The sequence below is a fragment of the Protopterus annectens genome, chromosome 3.part1 (genome assembly GCF_019279795.1).
Source record: "Protopterus annectens isolate FY-2018-M chromosome 3.part1, PAN1.0, whole genome shotgun sequence".
In the NCBI taxonomy this organism is placed as follows: Eukaryota; Metazoa; Chordata; order Ceratodontiformes; family Protopteridae; genus Protopterus; species Protopterus annectens.
In genome coordinates this window covers 200,681,618-200,697,672 of record NC_056732.1, presented here as the reverse complement: position 1 = coordinate 200,697,672, position 16,055 = coordinate 200,681,618, and the positions used below count along the sequence as shown (strand labels likewise).

Below are 16,055 nucleotides of genomic sequence, written 5' to 3'. Positions count from 1 at the left end.
GTGGTTCAAAACAAAAAATATCTGTAGAATTTGTCTTCACCAGACAATGAACCAAGCCAAGAGAAGGACTGAGTTATCAGTAGGAGGTTGAAAGAAGTCGTCCAGATTTAAATGTTTCACACCTATTATAAGTGCTACTTGGCCTGGCATGTCAGATGATTGTTTGGACAGTAAAACCAGAACATTCAAGGGCAGTTTAAGTAAAGTAGGCACAAGCCCGTACCGCATTCTGATTCAGGTTTGAACCTGTCTTTTTAAAGCAGCCTTACCTATTTTGCTCTCATGACTGAATCTCTTTTTTCCCCCCAGAAATTTTTAGTCTGAGCCATGACACTAAAATGCATGTGTAACTTGACTGTATTTCATATACTTAGTTGGATTCCTGGATATCACTGATGCTGCGGGTCAACTTTTTAACCCTGTAAATTGTGTTTGAATATTTTTATTCTATTACTCTTTTAACTGTTTAGTTATATTGAAAACCTCATTGTAGTTCCCCGAGTTACTTATGTCAAAATGTATTTAGTTGAATTTGTAATCATTCATTTGTAATCTTTTATACAGTGCAGGTTGGCAACCCAGCCACTGGGGATGCACAAGCCAGTGTATTTCTTCGTCCCAGTCCCAAGCCCAGATAAATGGGGAGGGTTACTTCAGGAAGGGCTTCCAGTGTAAAATTTTTGCCACATCAAATATGCGGACAGCAATAACAGATGTTCTTCGTGATTCACTATTGCAGTCATTACATTTGGATAATCTGCTGGCGGGTTGCCCTCAGTCGGCCTGATTAACAAAGTCTTGGGTCCTGCATCGGTTACTGTCCCTTCTTCCATGACGTCAGGTCATCAGGGGTATAAAACCTGCTGCCGACGCCATTACATCAGTCTTTCTTGCTGTGCGGTGCCCGAAGCAGAAGCAGTTTGCAACTGCCGGTCGTCCGACTCCTGAAATTTTCATTTTCAAGTTTCAGAACTGAAGTCTTCAACTAAAAGCTAAGTGCCCCGTTGGGGAAACTTTTTCTTGCTCCTTACCGATGTCAGTAAAAGTTAATAATTGCATTACTTATGGGAAGCAAATACTTCATAAAGATTTTCATTTGTACTGTATTTCTTGCCTAGGCCCTGACCACGACGTACCTTACTGTAGGTTTTGTGCTTTATTTAATCAGCGCACTATCTATCGTCAGTACATTTTTGCCTCTAAATATTTCGGTTCTCGGTTTAATTATCCAGAAATTATGTCGGTTAGCCATCCGACTACCGGAATACCAAAAAAAAAAAAACTCAAAGAAAAAGACAGAGACAGGCCGTTGAGGTCCAAATCTGCCGACGACGCTTCTCCTAAGCCAGTCGCCAGTTTGCCGGTACTCAGTGAGGCACTTTCGCAGCACCTGATACCCGCTACTTCTGACTCGCAGGCCTCTACTGAGACCCATTCGGAGTCCGGTATGCCGCGAGATGCTTCACCTATGGAACTCGTGGATGTCTCTACCTTGGATGGGTCCAGAGCCGCTGTGCAGGCACCAGCTTCTGAGGGTGTATTCATGCCTACAGACTTGCATATTAAACTGACTCCACCTTCAATACTAAGGCCTAAATTTCGATCTATGTCTAAAAAAAACGACGTCCAGGCCACTATGCCTAAAAAACAAATGATCAAAATGGCTGAAGATTTAATCAGGGGTAGTCAACTCCCCCTTCTAAGAGGCCTAGGCCTGAGCTTGACTATGAATCTTCTGAACAGGAATCTGTTTCTTCTGACTCTTGTAATAACCTGGATTTGTCCATACCTACTTATGATGATTCTGATGCAGAGGATTCCATCCCCTCTGCCCCCCCCCCCCACGAGGACTTTTCTTTTGGGGAAATTTTACATGCTTTAAGGGAGCATTTCCACTGGGAAAGTCAGGAATTTTCTGAATCCAAAAAGAGGCTTAGGAATTTCCTTCTTCTACCTCAGCATAGGCCTTTGGCTATACCTCCTGTTCTAGACATTGTTGATGATGTGTTTTCGGAATCCAGCATGGCCCCTGATTCCCTGCCTCCAGCTCCTAGTAAACCAGACAGATTCTACAGGGTTCCAGAGTCCCAAAAGTTCCTTTTCAAAAATCCTGTTGTGGACCTGGAAACCATTTCTCAGGACCCCAAGGGCATTAAGGCTTCTACTGCTAAAAATCCTACCCCTTCTGATAGAGATTCCAGGGCTCTGGCTAGATGGGGTAAAAAGGTTTATACTTCTGCAACCTTGGCAATCAGAGCTTTAAACTGTCAATTTCATATGCTAAAATATCAACAGCATATCATGGGACTGCTTAAACAGAAAATTATGTTGATTTCTGACTGTGTGGAAAATAAAGATGTTATGTAGTCCTATCTCGCCTGCATTATTACATGTGGGTTCGGAGCCAATTCTCGGCTCCGACTCGGCCGCTTAGAAAGCCTGAAAACCTCTGATTGGCTCGTGGCTAATAGGTATCCCATGATGCATGTGCACATTCCCCAGATCTTGTTTGCCGCGTCTTCATTCGGAAGCTTATTTTGGCCATGGCTAAGTGATTTAGTTCTTTATTATTCTGCTTGTTAGAACTTTTTAACTTCGTGTGAAGTGCTTTTCTTATTGTTGATAGCCTTATTGTGATACTGATTGTGTCAATTTAACCGGACCTGACTTTTTACTGGATTTGACTTTTCTGCTATAAAATTTTCAGCCGGTTGGCCTTTTTTGTGTGTGTTCCCGTGAGTGTGTGCTTTTGACTAAACCGTTTTACTTAGAGGTTCTAGTCTGTTCACTTTTCCTTTACACTAGGTTTGTTTAAGTTAGAGAACCTAGTAAAGCTTCCCTTGGTTGTTTGTTGTGAGAAGTAGGGCTAGATCTGTTTACGTTAAAGGATCTAGTTCCTCTCTTGTTGAGTGAGTGTGTTGTTTTTTCTCTTCAATCGCCTATATTGAGACTGACATTATGTCTAAAGAACATAAAGAGCATAAACAGTCAGGATTTAAAAAGTGTATTAAATGCTCTCAGAAATGTCCATCACTGATGGACAATAGCATCTGTGTGTACTGTCTAGGGGCCATACATATTCAAGAGGCTTGTCTCTTTTGCCATTCCTTTAGTCCTAGAGTGCTCCAGGAAAGGAAGAATAAGTTGATTCTAAAAGGATTGTTAAAACCTTCTTTCGAGGAAGACCTAGCCAGTTCGTCGTCCTCTGCTAGGTCGCATTCTTCTGGTAAAGATAAGGGCAAGACCTCAAAAAGGCCTTCTCCAGCCTCAACTTCTGTCTCTGAACCTCCACAGAAGTTACCTAAATCAGAGATGGCCTCTGTCTCTTCGGCTCCACTGTCTTCGGAGCCGATCGTGATTCTGGACACGGACATTGCAGTATTGGCACCCAGTGCTTCGGTGCCGATCACTAGCAGTCCTCTTCGGAGCCGGTCTACAGACATTCCATTGGTCTCCCCTACTTTAAGATCACCTATATTGCAGAGAGTTAGGTCTCCAACACTGTCCTCCAGATCCTCCCGGAGCTTTTCTGAAGAAGACATCGAGAGAGTGGTGCTCAGATTCCTTAAGTCGTTGGCCTTGCCAAAATTTTTATCGGCTCCGACCACTTCTGTCTCGGAGCCGACTCTTTTTACTGACCCTGCTCTTTTTCCTCCTCCAACCCAGATTGGGCCATTGGAGCCAATGCTGTCAGTACCGACTATAGTGGTGTCCTCGGCTCCAGCACCCCAGGTGGTTGTCTTGGAGCCGAGCTCCGCTCCAACACTGTTGGCGCCGTCCGAAGTGTGTAGGGTCCGAAGCTCTTTGGTAGGGCCCGAGGGGGACACTTGGAACCGAACCGCTTCGGTGCCGAGTCTACCTCTTGGTGCATCGGCCCGAGTGAGCTCGGACCCTACATCATTCTCGGAGCCAATTCGTTTGGAGCCATCGGCACCTATGCTTTCCTTGGAGCCGGGATGTCGTTCGGAGCCAGAGGAATCGGTTTTCATGAAGATGAGCATGTTGGATAGTTCATCCGTACCATGTAGGAGTACCAATGCTATACTCCCTCAAGCGCCGACTACGGTCTCAGCATCCTCTCTCACCCGGGATGGTAGAGACTCACAGCCTCAGGACCCCCGTTTGGGTGGACCCTGATCTTCCGAGACCTCCTCAGAAGATCCCGCTGAGGAGCCCCCTCGGAAGAGATTATGTAAGAGTAAGCATGTAGACTCCCCTGATGAGTCTGTCACATCTGACACTGACCTCGATGAGTTGGAGGGGTCCCCTAAGTCGTCCTCTGAAGATGTCTCCTTTGCAGACATTTTAGAGATCCTCAGGCAGAGAGGCGGCTTGCCCACCGTTACCCTTTCCAATGAGGAGTCAGTGTACCTGAAGGCTTTTGGGTCTCAACCCTCAGCTTCATGGGTATCTCCTCCATTTGATGAATTACTAGATCTCGTGAGTCAGAAAGCATGGCAGACTTCTGATGCCGTGGAACCACGGTCCCCAGGAGGCCGAATAAATTTCTCTCTGCCCCTAAGACAAAGAGTATTCATCTAAGGGTTTACCTGTTGATGCCATGGTGGTGGCGGCGGCCACTAAGAAGGAGCTAGCAGAGACGACTTCTTCTGTCCATCCACCTAATAAGGAATCCCGATTGATCGATAGGTACGGGAAGCATATCTTCTCTTCAGCGGTTTTTGCACTCCGATCGCTGAACTATCTATCACATTTTACGAAACTTCAGAGAGATCTCGTAAAGGAGTTAGGAGATGCTCTTCAGGGTGCCTCGACTGAAGCAGTCCCATCTACAGTGTCGACTCAGTTGGCTACCCTCACATCTATTGTTAATTCCTCCATGTGGCTGATCTCATATTTAGCTGATGGTGTGAGTAGGGCGGCAGGTTCAGGAGTCTCATTAAGGAGACATTCCTGGATGTGTCTATGCAACTTTGCTGAGCCTTTCAAGTCTACATTCCCCAATGCTCCCGTGGACGGATCCTCTCTTTTTGGACCCAGGGTGAAAGATACTCTCACCAGGTGTGAGCAGGAAGGAAAGACTCTCTCTGCAGTGGGAGTCCATTTTAGCGTTCCTTCTAGACCTTACCCTAAAGGTCAGAAGAGCGGCAAAATGTGGTTCAAGAAATCACAGAGACCTTTCCAGGACACACAGGGTGATTCCTCCTTCAGAGGGGGGGAGGAGGAAATAATGGTAGATGTCACCTTAGAGGCAGGGGAGGCCCACAAAATCAGGGAGGTCGTGATTCCTTTTGTGACTGTCCCTATCAGTGTTCCTGATGTGGAACCAGCCTGTGCGTCTCTGGAGCTGGTCCGGGGTCGCCTGTCCTTGTACCCAGAAACCTTGCTAAATCTCACTCGAGACAAGTGGGTACAAGACATCACCAGAGGTTACTCTATACCCTTTTCCCTTCCACCACGCCCTCCCAAAAGGATCCCAGATGTACCACCCAATCACAGGGATCAGGCAACTTTAGAGATAAAAAGCTGCTATTAAAAAGAGTCATCCCAAAGGTCCCAGCAGACCAGACAGAATTCGGAAAATACTCCAGGTTCTTTTTAGTTCCAAAAAGAACAGGAGACTGGAGACCCATTCTGGACCTCAGCAGGTTAAATGAGTTTGTAAAGAAGTCCAAGTTTCGAATGGTCACTCTGCAAGCCATACTCCCTCTGTTAGGGAGAGACAGCTGGATGTGCTCAATAGATCTCCAGGATGCCTACTACCACATAATGATGGACAAAGCATCAAGGAGCTACCTACGCTTCCAGCTGGGAGCCAATCATTACCAGTTCCGGGCGCTGCCCTTTAGTCTCACCACAGCCCCCCGGGTGTTCACCAAGTTCATGGCAGTAGTCACAGCTCATTTGAGGCGTCAGGGAATCCAAGTCTTTCCATACCTGTACGATTGGCTCCTGACTGCCACCACCAGGCATCCCCTAGTTCAGTCGAGAGATTCCACAATCAAGCTCTTTTCCCAGTTGGGAATCTCGATAAACTGGGAAAAATCCTCCATTTTGCCCACTCGGTCTATAACTTTTATAGGAGCAAACATAGACACAGTCGCTATGACAGCCAGACTACCTACAGACAGAATACAGAATCTTGTGCAACAAATTTACAGGATACTTCCCCTTTGAAGAGTCAAAGCGAAGGTGGTGTTGCAGCTTCTCGGAACTATGGCGTCAACCATAACCTGTAGAAAGACTACATATGAGAATACTCCAATGGCTCCTGTCATCCCAGTGGTCATTTCAGCAGTTGCCTCTACATCATCAGATCCTGATTGCAGATTCTTGCAAAAAGGACCTACGCTGGTGGATTCAACCAAATCATCTTACCACAGGGACTCCCTTTGTACCGCAACAACCCGTTGCCACTGTGACCACGGATGCCTCTCAGATAGGGGGGGGGGCATTATCTTGGCAGGACTGTCCAAGGCACATGGCAAGAGCAGGAGGCCCATCTGCATTTCAATGTCCTAGAGATGAGGGTGGTGCTTCTAGTGTTGCAAGCACTTCACGACTTTCTTCCTTCTAGGGACGATAGCTATCCAGACTGACAACATGTCGGTTGTCTGGTATCTAAACAAACAAGGGGGGACCAGATCATAACCCTTATGTCAATAGGACATGCGAGTTTGGAATTGGGCGATTTCTTCCCATCGCTTTCTCATTGCAATGCACATCCCGGGGATTTCCAACGTAATAGCGGACGAGCTAAGCAGGGCAATATTGTTACATCATGAATGGTCTTTGAACCAGAAAATAGCCAGTATGATCTTCCACAAGTGGGGACAACCCTACTGCGACCTCTTTGCCAGTCCCATCAACACCAAATGCAGCACCTTTTTCTCTCTCATCCCCCCTCCGGGAGAGTCCCCAAGGGATGCACTAGTCCACGATTGGTCCCCGAGACTTCTTTATGCTTTTCCTCCTTTTCCACTCATCCCCAAGGTCATACAGAAAGCAATGCTGTTGGGGAAGCAAGATGATCCTCATCACTCCTTACTGGCCTCATCAGATTTGGTTACCTTTTCTCATGCCTCACCTGTTGGACTGCCCATGGACTCTGGACCTAGTGCCAGACCTCCTGACACACATGTCAGGTTCTCTTCACCCCAGTCTCCACACTGTCAAACTGACAGCATGGCTGCTCCAGTTCCGTCACTAGTGAGGCTTCATGATTTGTCTCCAGCTGTAACTCATATTATTACCTCTTCTCACAAGCCTTCGACCAGAAAATTGTATCATAGTAAATGGAAGAGATTTTCCATATGGGCACATTTCCATATGGGCAAATAATAGAGAAGTTGATCCATTTACAGCTCCCATTACTATTGTTCTAGAGTTTCTTTCAGAACTCTTTCACCAAGGTTCAGCACCTGCTACACTCAGAGTTCAACCAGCAGCAATATCTAATTTTCATGTAGGGATTAATGATTCCAGTCTTATGTCTCACAAACTGTGCAAATCTTTTCTTAAGGGTTCCATGATGTTAAGACCTCCTGTGCCGGACTCTTACCTCCTTGGGACCTGAATCTAGTTCTGTCTAGACTTACTCTGCCACCCTTTGAACCAGCGCATAGTTGTCAGTTGAAATTTCTGTCTTGGAAGACTCTTTCTGGTAGCAATAACCTCAGCCAGGCGAGTTTCTGAGTTACAGGCTCTGTCTGTTAAACCTCCATATTTAATTTTTCGCAAAGATAGGGTCTCCCTCCGGACCAACCCTTCCGTTATTCCTAAAGTCTGTTCTCAATTTCACTTAAACCAAACAATTGAATTGCCAGTGTTCTTCCCTAATCACTCCAATAAACCAGAGTATACATTCCACCAGTTGGATGTGCACAGGCTACTACGTTTCTATATCCACCGGACCAAAGAATTTAGAAAGTCAGAACAGCTGTGTATTCCCTTTGCTGAGCCGAGAATGGGCTTGCCAGTTTCCAAGGTTACACTTTCGAACTGCATCTCTAGTTGTATTTCCTTTATTTACAGTTCTCAAGGAAAGGAGTTGCCCTTTAAATTCAAAGCGCATTCCACCAGGTCCTTCTCTATTTCTGCTGCTTTCCAAGCCAGGACACCTATTGATAGTATTTGTGCAGCAGCAACATGGGCTACCCCTCATACCTTCATTTCCCATTATAAATTGGATTTAACTTCCAGGGATAGAGCTTCGTTTGGCTCCACGGTACTCAGGAGTATCTTCCAGTGAGCTACCCATTAAAGATGCTAGGGACGCTGTCCCACCTGTAATAATGGAGGCGAGATAGGACTACATAACATAAAGAAGTCATGTACTCACCATAACGTTCCATGTATGTAGTCCCATCTCGCCGATCATTATTACGAACCCACCCACCAGCCCCCTTCCTGGAGGCTCTGGATACAGTTTTTCCTTTTCTACAATGGTTTTTGCCACAAGGGTGCCTTTTATTACAGTTTATTCTTCTGGACCTTTGTCCTTTTTCCTGTCTTATTCTAGTAGACTAGTAGCAAACAAGATCTGGGGAATGTGTGCATGCATCATGGGATACCTATTAGCTACGAGCCAATCAGAAGTTTTCAGGCTTTCTAAGCTGCCAAGTTGGAGCCGAGGATCGGCCCCGAACCCACATGTAATAATGTTCGGCGAGATGTACTACATGCATGGAACATTATGGTGAATACATAACTTCTTTATTTACAGGATTTATTGCATTCAGCTGTACAAGTTGGCAAACATACTTTGCAATGTGGTTTTGATTCTTTAGAGGCCTCTTGCAGGGCTGCTGTTACTGGGTCTGTGCTTAGAAGGCATGCTTGGCTTTAGTAGCAATCTCTGCCTGATCATGTTAAAGCAACATTGTTGGATGCTCCTTTGCATCAGGACCGTCTGTTTGGCAATAATGCTGAAGAAGTTCTAAAAAAGATGGAAGATAAAGTTAAATCTATGCAAACTGTGAAAGATTTCTTACAAGTGCAACCTCCAAGATTTAGTAGGCACTGGCTTACTAAGAACTGGTCCTTTCCAGCTCCTTCCAGATCCACTCAAGCCAAACCCAGACACACCAAAAGCACCAGGTTTCAGTCCCAAGCAACTTACAGAACTAAGCAATGGGGTTCTTCCACTTCCAAATCTGGAAATAACAAGACACCTCCCTATGGTAAACAGTCTCAATGACTTTCCTTTGAAATTACCAAGCACTTACCTCTCAGCCGCCCCTTTGGGGGGAAAAAATTGCTCTTCATGCAAAAAACTGGCAGCTTATAACCCAGGACAAATGGGTTTTAAATATAGTGTCCCAGGGATACAGATTTAATTTCCACACGTTGCCAACTCCAAACGGGTGGGCAGAGGTTCAGAAACAAGTACTTTCCCTCTTAAACATGGGGGCAATTCAACCAGTACCAAAAGGGGAAAAGGGACAAGGTTTCTATTCCAGACTTTTCCTGGTACCCAGAAAAGACAAATCATGGCGTCCAGTTCTGGACCTGTCTACTCTAAACACCTTTCTGGACATTCCAAAATTCAAGATGCTGACTCTTCACCAGTTACTTTCTATGCTAGGCAAAGATGCCGGGTTGGCAACTCTAGATTTAAAGGAGGCTTACCTGCATATCCCAATCAGGGAATCTTGGAGAAGATACCTGCGCTTCAAAGCAGGCTACTCGCATTATCAGTTCTCTGCATTGCCCTTTGGCTTGTCTACTGTGCGCAGGGTATTCACAAAATGCCTGGCTCCAGTAATTGCATTTTGCAGGCAAAGAAATATTCAAATATATCCATACCCAGACGATTTTTTAATTCAGGCAGAAAACCAGGCCATTCTTCTAAAACATCTGGCGTTTGTAAAAAGGGTTCTAACTTGTCTAGGGTATACCATAAATGAAAAGAAATCACAACTGGTGTACCCTTTCAAAAAATTACATTCCTGGGTGCAAGCTTGAATACAACTGCCCAGATGGCTTTCCTCATGCCAGAAAACCAAATTCATTGGGTGACTTACTTCAAACAGGTGGCTACAAAAACCCTGCTATCTGCAAGACAAATACTGCAAGCATTGGGGTTCATGTCCTCCTGTATTCTTCTAATTCCATGTGCAAGACTGCATATGAGGAAACTTCAGTGGTACTTAAAAAGTTTATGGAGTCAACATTGTCACAGCCTGGAAACAATGATTCCTATCCTACCTTGCCTATGCCTAGAGTTCCTATGGTGGGCAGAGGCCTGCCACCAAAACAAGGGACTGCCATTCACACCACCCTCTGCCACCCAAACCCTAACTACAGATCCATCAGACTATACATGGGAGGTTCATCTGGCAGGGAAGTGCATTCAGGGCAAATAGAGCCCAAATCAAATGCACCTACATAGCAATCAAAAAGAAATGCTAGCTGTACAGAATGCTCTGACAGCCTTCAAGGATTACCTTCATCAGGACAACTAATGGTAAAGAAGGGCAACACCACGGTTATGTGGTACATAAACGAGCAGGGGGTACACATTCCTATCCCCTCTGCAGACTAGCCATGGCATTGTAGAACACTGCCTTGAGTTACCAAGTACAACTACAAGCTCAATTCCTGCCAGGAAAGCTGAATATTCTGGCAGACAAACTAAGCAGAAATCTCATGGACCCACAAGAATGGAAACTGGAACCCCGGATTTTCAACATGTTGACAAGCAAATGGGGGAGCCCAGACATAGATCTTTTCGCTTCACTTCAGAACTACCAGTTGGACAAATTTTGCACAAGAACTCACAAAAAAGCCTGGAAAGTGATGCTCTGTCCTTCAGCTGGAAAAACCTATCAGTCTATGCCTTTCCCCCTCTGCCTCTGCTCTCCAAAGTTCTGCTAAAAGTCAAACAGGACAAACCAAAAATGATTTTGATTGCTCCAGACTGCCCCTGCTCTCCAAAGTTCTGCTAAAAGTCAAACAGGACAAACCAAAAATGATTTTGATTGCTCCAGACTGGCCACGCCAACACTGGTACCCACTCCTGTGCAGTGTGTCACAAATTTCTCCATGGCACCTGCCTCAGACACTTTCCTTACTGTCTCAGCAGGAGAACCAAATTCTGCAGCTTTAGCTCCAAACATTGAATCTTGCAGCTTGGCTAATCACTTAAATTCCCCCTCAGCATCCCTCAGCAAACCTGTGATGGATTCTGTGCCTGGAATCAAGGGATGAGCACAGCAGCACCCAGTTTACCTCAGATTTTGCAATACTTAACTGAGATGCTTCACAAGGGCCTGTCTTTTTCCTCCATTAAAATCCATGCCTCAGCCATTTCAGCTCATTACAACACAGAACCTCCCCTCTTCTCTCATCCTCTGCTCAAGCAGTACCTCAGAGGGGCCAAAAACGTGAGACCACCCTCCTGGGACCTTAACTTTGTATTGGAGAAACTCACTCTACCTCCTTTCAAGCCAGCTGCTACTGCAGACTTAAAATTTCTTTCTTGGAAAACAGCCTTCCTTTTAGCAATCACTACAACTAGAAGGATATCTGAATTACAGGCCCTTATGGCAGTGGAGCCTTTCATCATCTTTCATGCGGACAGGGTGTCACTCAGGACCAATCCATCCTTCATGCCCAAGGTGGTATCCAGTGTGGCTCTTAATCAGTCCATTCATTTGCCAACTTTCTTTCCAAATCCACAGAACAAGGTGGAGTGGATTCTGCATTCATTAGATGTGCACAGGCAACTTAGATTCTACAGATTGGACAGGACTAAATCTCGAAGAAGATCTGAACAACTGCTGGTAGCATTTGCTGCAGGGGCAGAGGGGAAGGCTATTTCAAAACAAACCATTTCTAAATGGATAAGCCATTACATTCATTTCTGCTATAAGCACCATGGAAAACCTATCCCCCAGGGGATCAGATCTCATTCCACCAGGGCTGCATCTACTTCTGCAGCCTTTCTCAGAGATGTTCCTGCCAGGGATATTTTAGAAGCTGCTACCTGGAGTTCAATTCATACTTTCACCAAGCATTACCATTTCCCATTTTTCCTCTAAATCCAGAGCTGGCTTTGCCACTGCTGTTTTGCAGGGCCCTTATAGCTGGTCCTAATGCTGTATAAATACGTCCTCCCAACCATAGCTTTGTGAATCTACCCAAATGTAATGACTGCCGCAGTGAAATACGAAGAACATAGTACAGTTGTGTACACTTACCATAAATGTAGATGTTCGAGTGTATTCACTGTTGCAGTCCTGGTTACCCTCCCTTCAGCCCCCTGCTTTTCTTGTACTATACCCCTACTTTCTTTTACTATGCTTAAAAGCCATTTTGGTGCATTTGCTTTTGGTTGGAGGTATATTTTTGTGTTTTCAATTTTATTTTGCTCCCCATTTGGGAGGCATCTAACATCTGGGGCAAGAAAAATTGATGTAATGGCTTCGGCTGCATGTTTTATACCCCTGATGACCTGACGTCATGGAAGAAGGGACAGCAACTAACGCAGGACCCAAGACTTTGTTAATCAGGCTGACAGAGGGCAACCTGCCAGCAGATTACTCAAATGTAATGACTGCAACAGTGAATACGCTTGAACATCTACATTTATGGTAAGTGTACACAACTGTATTATTTCCGTACCAAATCAGTAAAGGCCTAGGTTAAGAATGACCACCACCAGTACTGGAAGCCAGCAGGTGCTGGTGGAAATTGGGCTACTGTTGGCTGAAGGAGAAGAATAAGGGGAAGGCCTGTCCGAAGTCTGGAGAAGAGGAGGAAGGTTAGGAGTGTAGAAGTGAGGGTAGGAACTGTGAATGTTGGCAGTGTGACTGGTAAAGGGAGAGAGCTAGTTAATATGATAGAAGGAAGAAGGTTGATATATTGTGCATGCAACAGGCCAGATGGAAGGGAAGTAAGGCCAGGTGCATCTGAGGTGGGTTCAGATTGTTCTACCATGGTGCGGATGGGAGGAGAAATGGGGTAGGAGTTATCCTGAAGGAACAGTATGTTAAGAGTGTTTTGGAGGTGAAAAGTGTTTTGGATAGAGTGATGTTTATGAAGCTGGAAATTGATGGTGTGGTGATGAATGTAGTTAGTGCATATGGTCTTTAAGTTGGGTGTGCATTGGATGAGAAAGAACATTTCTGGAGTGAGCTGAAGAGTGTACCCAAAGGTGAGAGAGTGGTGATTGGAGTGGATTTCAATGGGCATGTTGGTGAAGGGAACAGAGGATGAGGAGGTGATGGATAGGTATGGTGTTAAGAAGAGGAATGCAAAAGGTCAGATGGTAATGGACTTTGTGAAAAGGATGGATATGGCCGTGGTGAATATGTATTTTAAGAAGAGGGAGGAGCATAGGGTGGCTTGTAAGAGTAGAGGAAGATGCACGCAGGTAAATTATATCCTGTGCTGGAGGGCCAGTCTGAAGGAGATTGGAGACTGCAAACTGGTGATGGGAAAGTGTAGTTAGGCAGCATAGGATAGTAGTCTGTAAGATGACGTTGGCGATCAAGAAGAGGGGAAGAGCATGAGGGCAGTGGCAAGGATCAAATGGAAGTTGAAAAAGGATGACTGTAAGGTCGATTTCAGGGAAGAGTTAAGACAGGCACTGGGTGGCATTGAAGAGTTACCAGATAGCTGAGTAGCCATAGCAGAGGTGGTAAGGGAGACAGCTAGAAAGGTTCTTGGTGGACAGAGGAAGGGGGGCAAGGAGACCTGGTGGTGGAATGAGGAAGTACAGGAGGGTATACAGAGGATGAGGTTGGCAAAGAAGAAGTGGGATTGCCAGAGAGATGAAGAAAGTATAGACAGGAGTACAAGGAGATGAGGAGTATGGTGAAGAGGAGGTGGCGAGTTGTATGAAAGGTTAGACAATAAGGAGGGAGAAAGAGACTGCACTGTTTGGCTTGATAGAGAGATGGAGCTGGGAAAGATGTACAGCAGGTTAGGGTGATCGAGGATAATGAGGGAAACACAAGTCAGGAGTGTGTTGAGCAGATGGACAGAGTACTTTGCGAGGCTGATGAATGAAGAGAATGTGAGAGAGAGAAGGTTGGATGATGTGGGGATAGTGAATCAGGAAGTGCAATGGATTAACAAGGAGGAAGTATGGACAACTATGTAGAGGATGAAGAATGGAAAGGCTGTTGGTCCAGATGACATACCTGTGGAAGCATAGAGGTGTTTAGGAGAGATGGCAGTGGAGTTTTTAACCAGATTGTTTAATGAAATCTTGGAAAGTGAGAGGATGCCTGAGGAGTAGAGAAGTGTATTGGTACAGATTGTTAAGAATAAGGGTAATGTGAAGAACTGTAGTAACTACAGAGGGATAAAGTTGATCAGCCGCAGCATGAAGCTAGGTTAAGAAGGGAGGTAATGGTTAGTGAGCAGCAGTAAATTTTTTTGCTGGGAAAACACTACAGATGTGATGTTTGCTCTGAGGGTGTCGATGGAGAAGTATAGAGAAGCTCAGGAGGAGTTGCATTGTGTCTTTGTGGACTTTGAGAAAGCATATGACAGGGTGCCTAGAGAGGAGTTGTGGTATTGTATGAGGAAGCTGGGAGTGGCAGAGAAGTATTTAAGAGTGGTACAGGATATGTATGAGGGCAGTGTGACAGTGGTGAGGTCTGCGATAGGGGGTGACAAATGCATTTCAAGGTGGAGGTGGGATTACATCGGATATCCGCTATAAACCCTTTCTTATTTGCAATGGTGATGGACAGGTTGACAGACGATATCGGACAGGAGTCCCTGTGGACTGTGATGTTTGCGGATGACATAGTGATCTGTGGTGACAATAGGGAACACGTTGAGGAGACCCTAGAGAGGTGGAGATATGCTCTAAAGAGGAGAGGAATGAAGGTCAGCAGGACTAAGACAGAATATATGTGCGTGAATGAGAGGGAGGACAGATGAATTGTAAGGATGCAGGGAGTAGAATTGGTAAAGGTGAATGACTTTAAATACTTGGGATCAACAGTTCAGAGTAATGGTGAGTGTGGAAGAGAGGTGCAGAGGAGTGTGCAAGCAGGGGGGTATTGGTGGAGAAGAGTATCAGGAATGATTTGTGACAGGCACTAGTAAGAGAGAAATAGAATGTGTGCAAGGTGGTAATGAGACCAGCTATGTTATATGGGTTAGAGATGGTGGCACTGACTAAAGACAGGAATCAGAGCTGGAGGTGGCAGAGTTGAAGATGTTAAAATTTGCATTAGGTGTGATGAGGATGGACAGTATTAGAAATTAGTATGTTAGAGGGTCAGCTCAGGTTGGATGGTTTGGAGACAAAGCCAGAGAGGCCAGATTGTGTTGGTTTGGACATGTGCTGAGGAGGGATGCTGGGTATATTGGGAGAAGGATACTAAGGGTGGAGCTGCCAGGTAAGATGAAAACAGGAAGGCCTAAGATTAGGTTTATGGATGTGGTGAGAGAGGACGTACAGGTAGTTGATGTGACAGAGCAAGATACAGAGGACAAAAAGAAATGGAAATAGACAATCCACTGTAGTGACCCCTAACGAGCAGCAGAAAGAAAAAGAAACTACAATGCAGTTTGGCCATTTCATCTGTTAATTTGTTTTGCTTACTTACACCTGAAATTTTTTTAAGTATACTTGATGATTAACAGGTACACATTTTAAGTAATTTTGCTGGTTTATTACAGAAGATGAAGATTAAAGAGCTTCATCCTGTAGTCCTGATTCCCTCAGTCTTCAGTTGCCTGCTGACTGAGCAAGCTATTTCATCAGAGTGATCATAAGTCAACCCTGGAAAGAGGCATGTGTTTAGTGGTTTTACGTGATTAACAAAGTAATATGAAAACAAATACATGTAAAAAAATGAATAATGTAAACAGAGCAAGTTGCAGTCAAGTCGTGTGTGTCTCCATCTCTTTTTATTTGCATGCATTTTGTAAATTAGAATCTTATCATTGTGGCAGACTTTTTGTTGAGTTTAAAGTTAAGTTATCTTAAATTTATGTTAATATTCTTTATCTGTTAGATGCCAACCTTGTTTGTTGAGTCCGTGTTGGAAGTTCACAGTAAATTCATTCAACTCATCAACACCGTTTTAAATGGTGATCAGCACTTTATGAGCGCACTGGATAAG

General features: G+C 44.9%; 1 protein-coding gene across 4 annotated transcripts in view; it reads left to right on the top strand.

The window, feature by feature from the left end:
* The window catches only part of CUL2 (cullin 2), a 2,069,186-nt gene that overhangs the window by 1,295,119 nt on the left and 758,012 nt on the right, over positions 1–16,055 (top strand). For all 4 annotated transcript variants that reach the window (XM_044066711.1, XM_044066712.1, XM_044066710.1 and 1 more), the window contains one exon: positions 15,948–16,055. In XM_044066711.1, coding sequence (XP_043922646.1) covers positions 15,948–16,055 — 108 coding nt within the window. The remainder of the gene's footprint in view (positions 1–15,947) is intronic.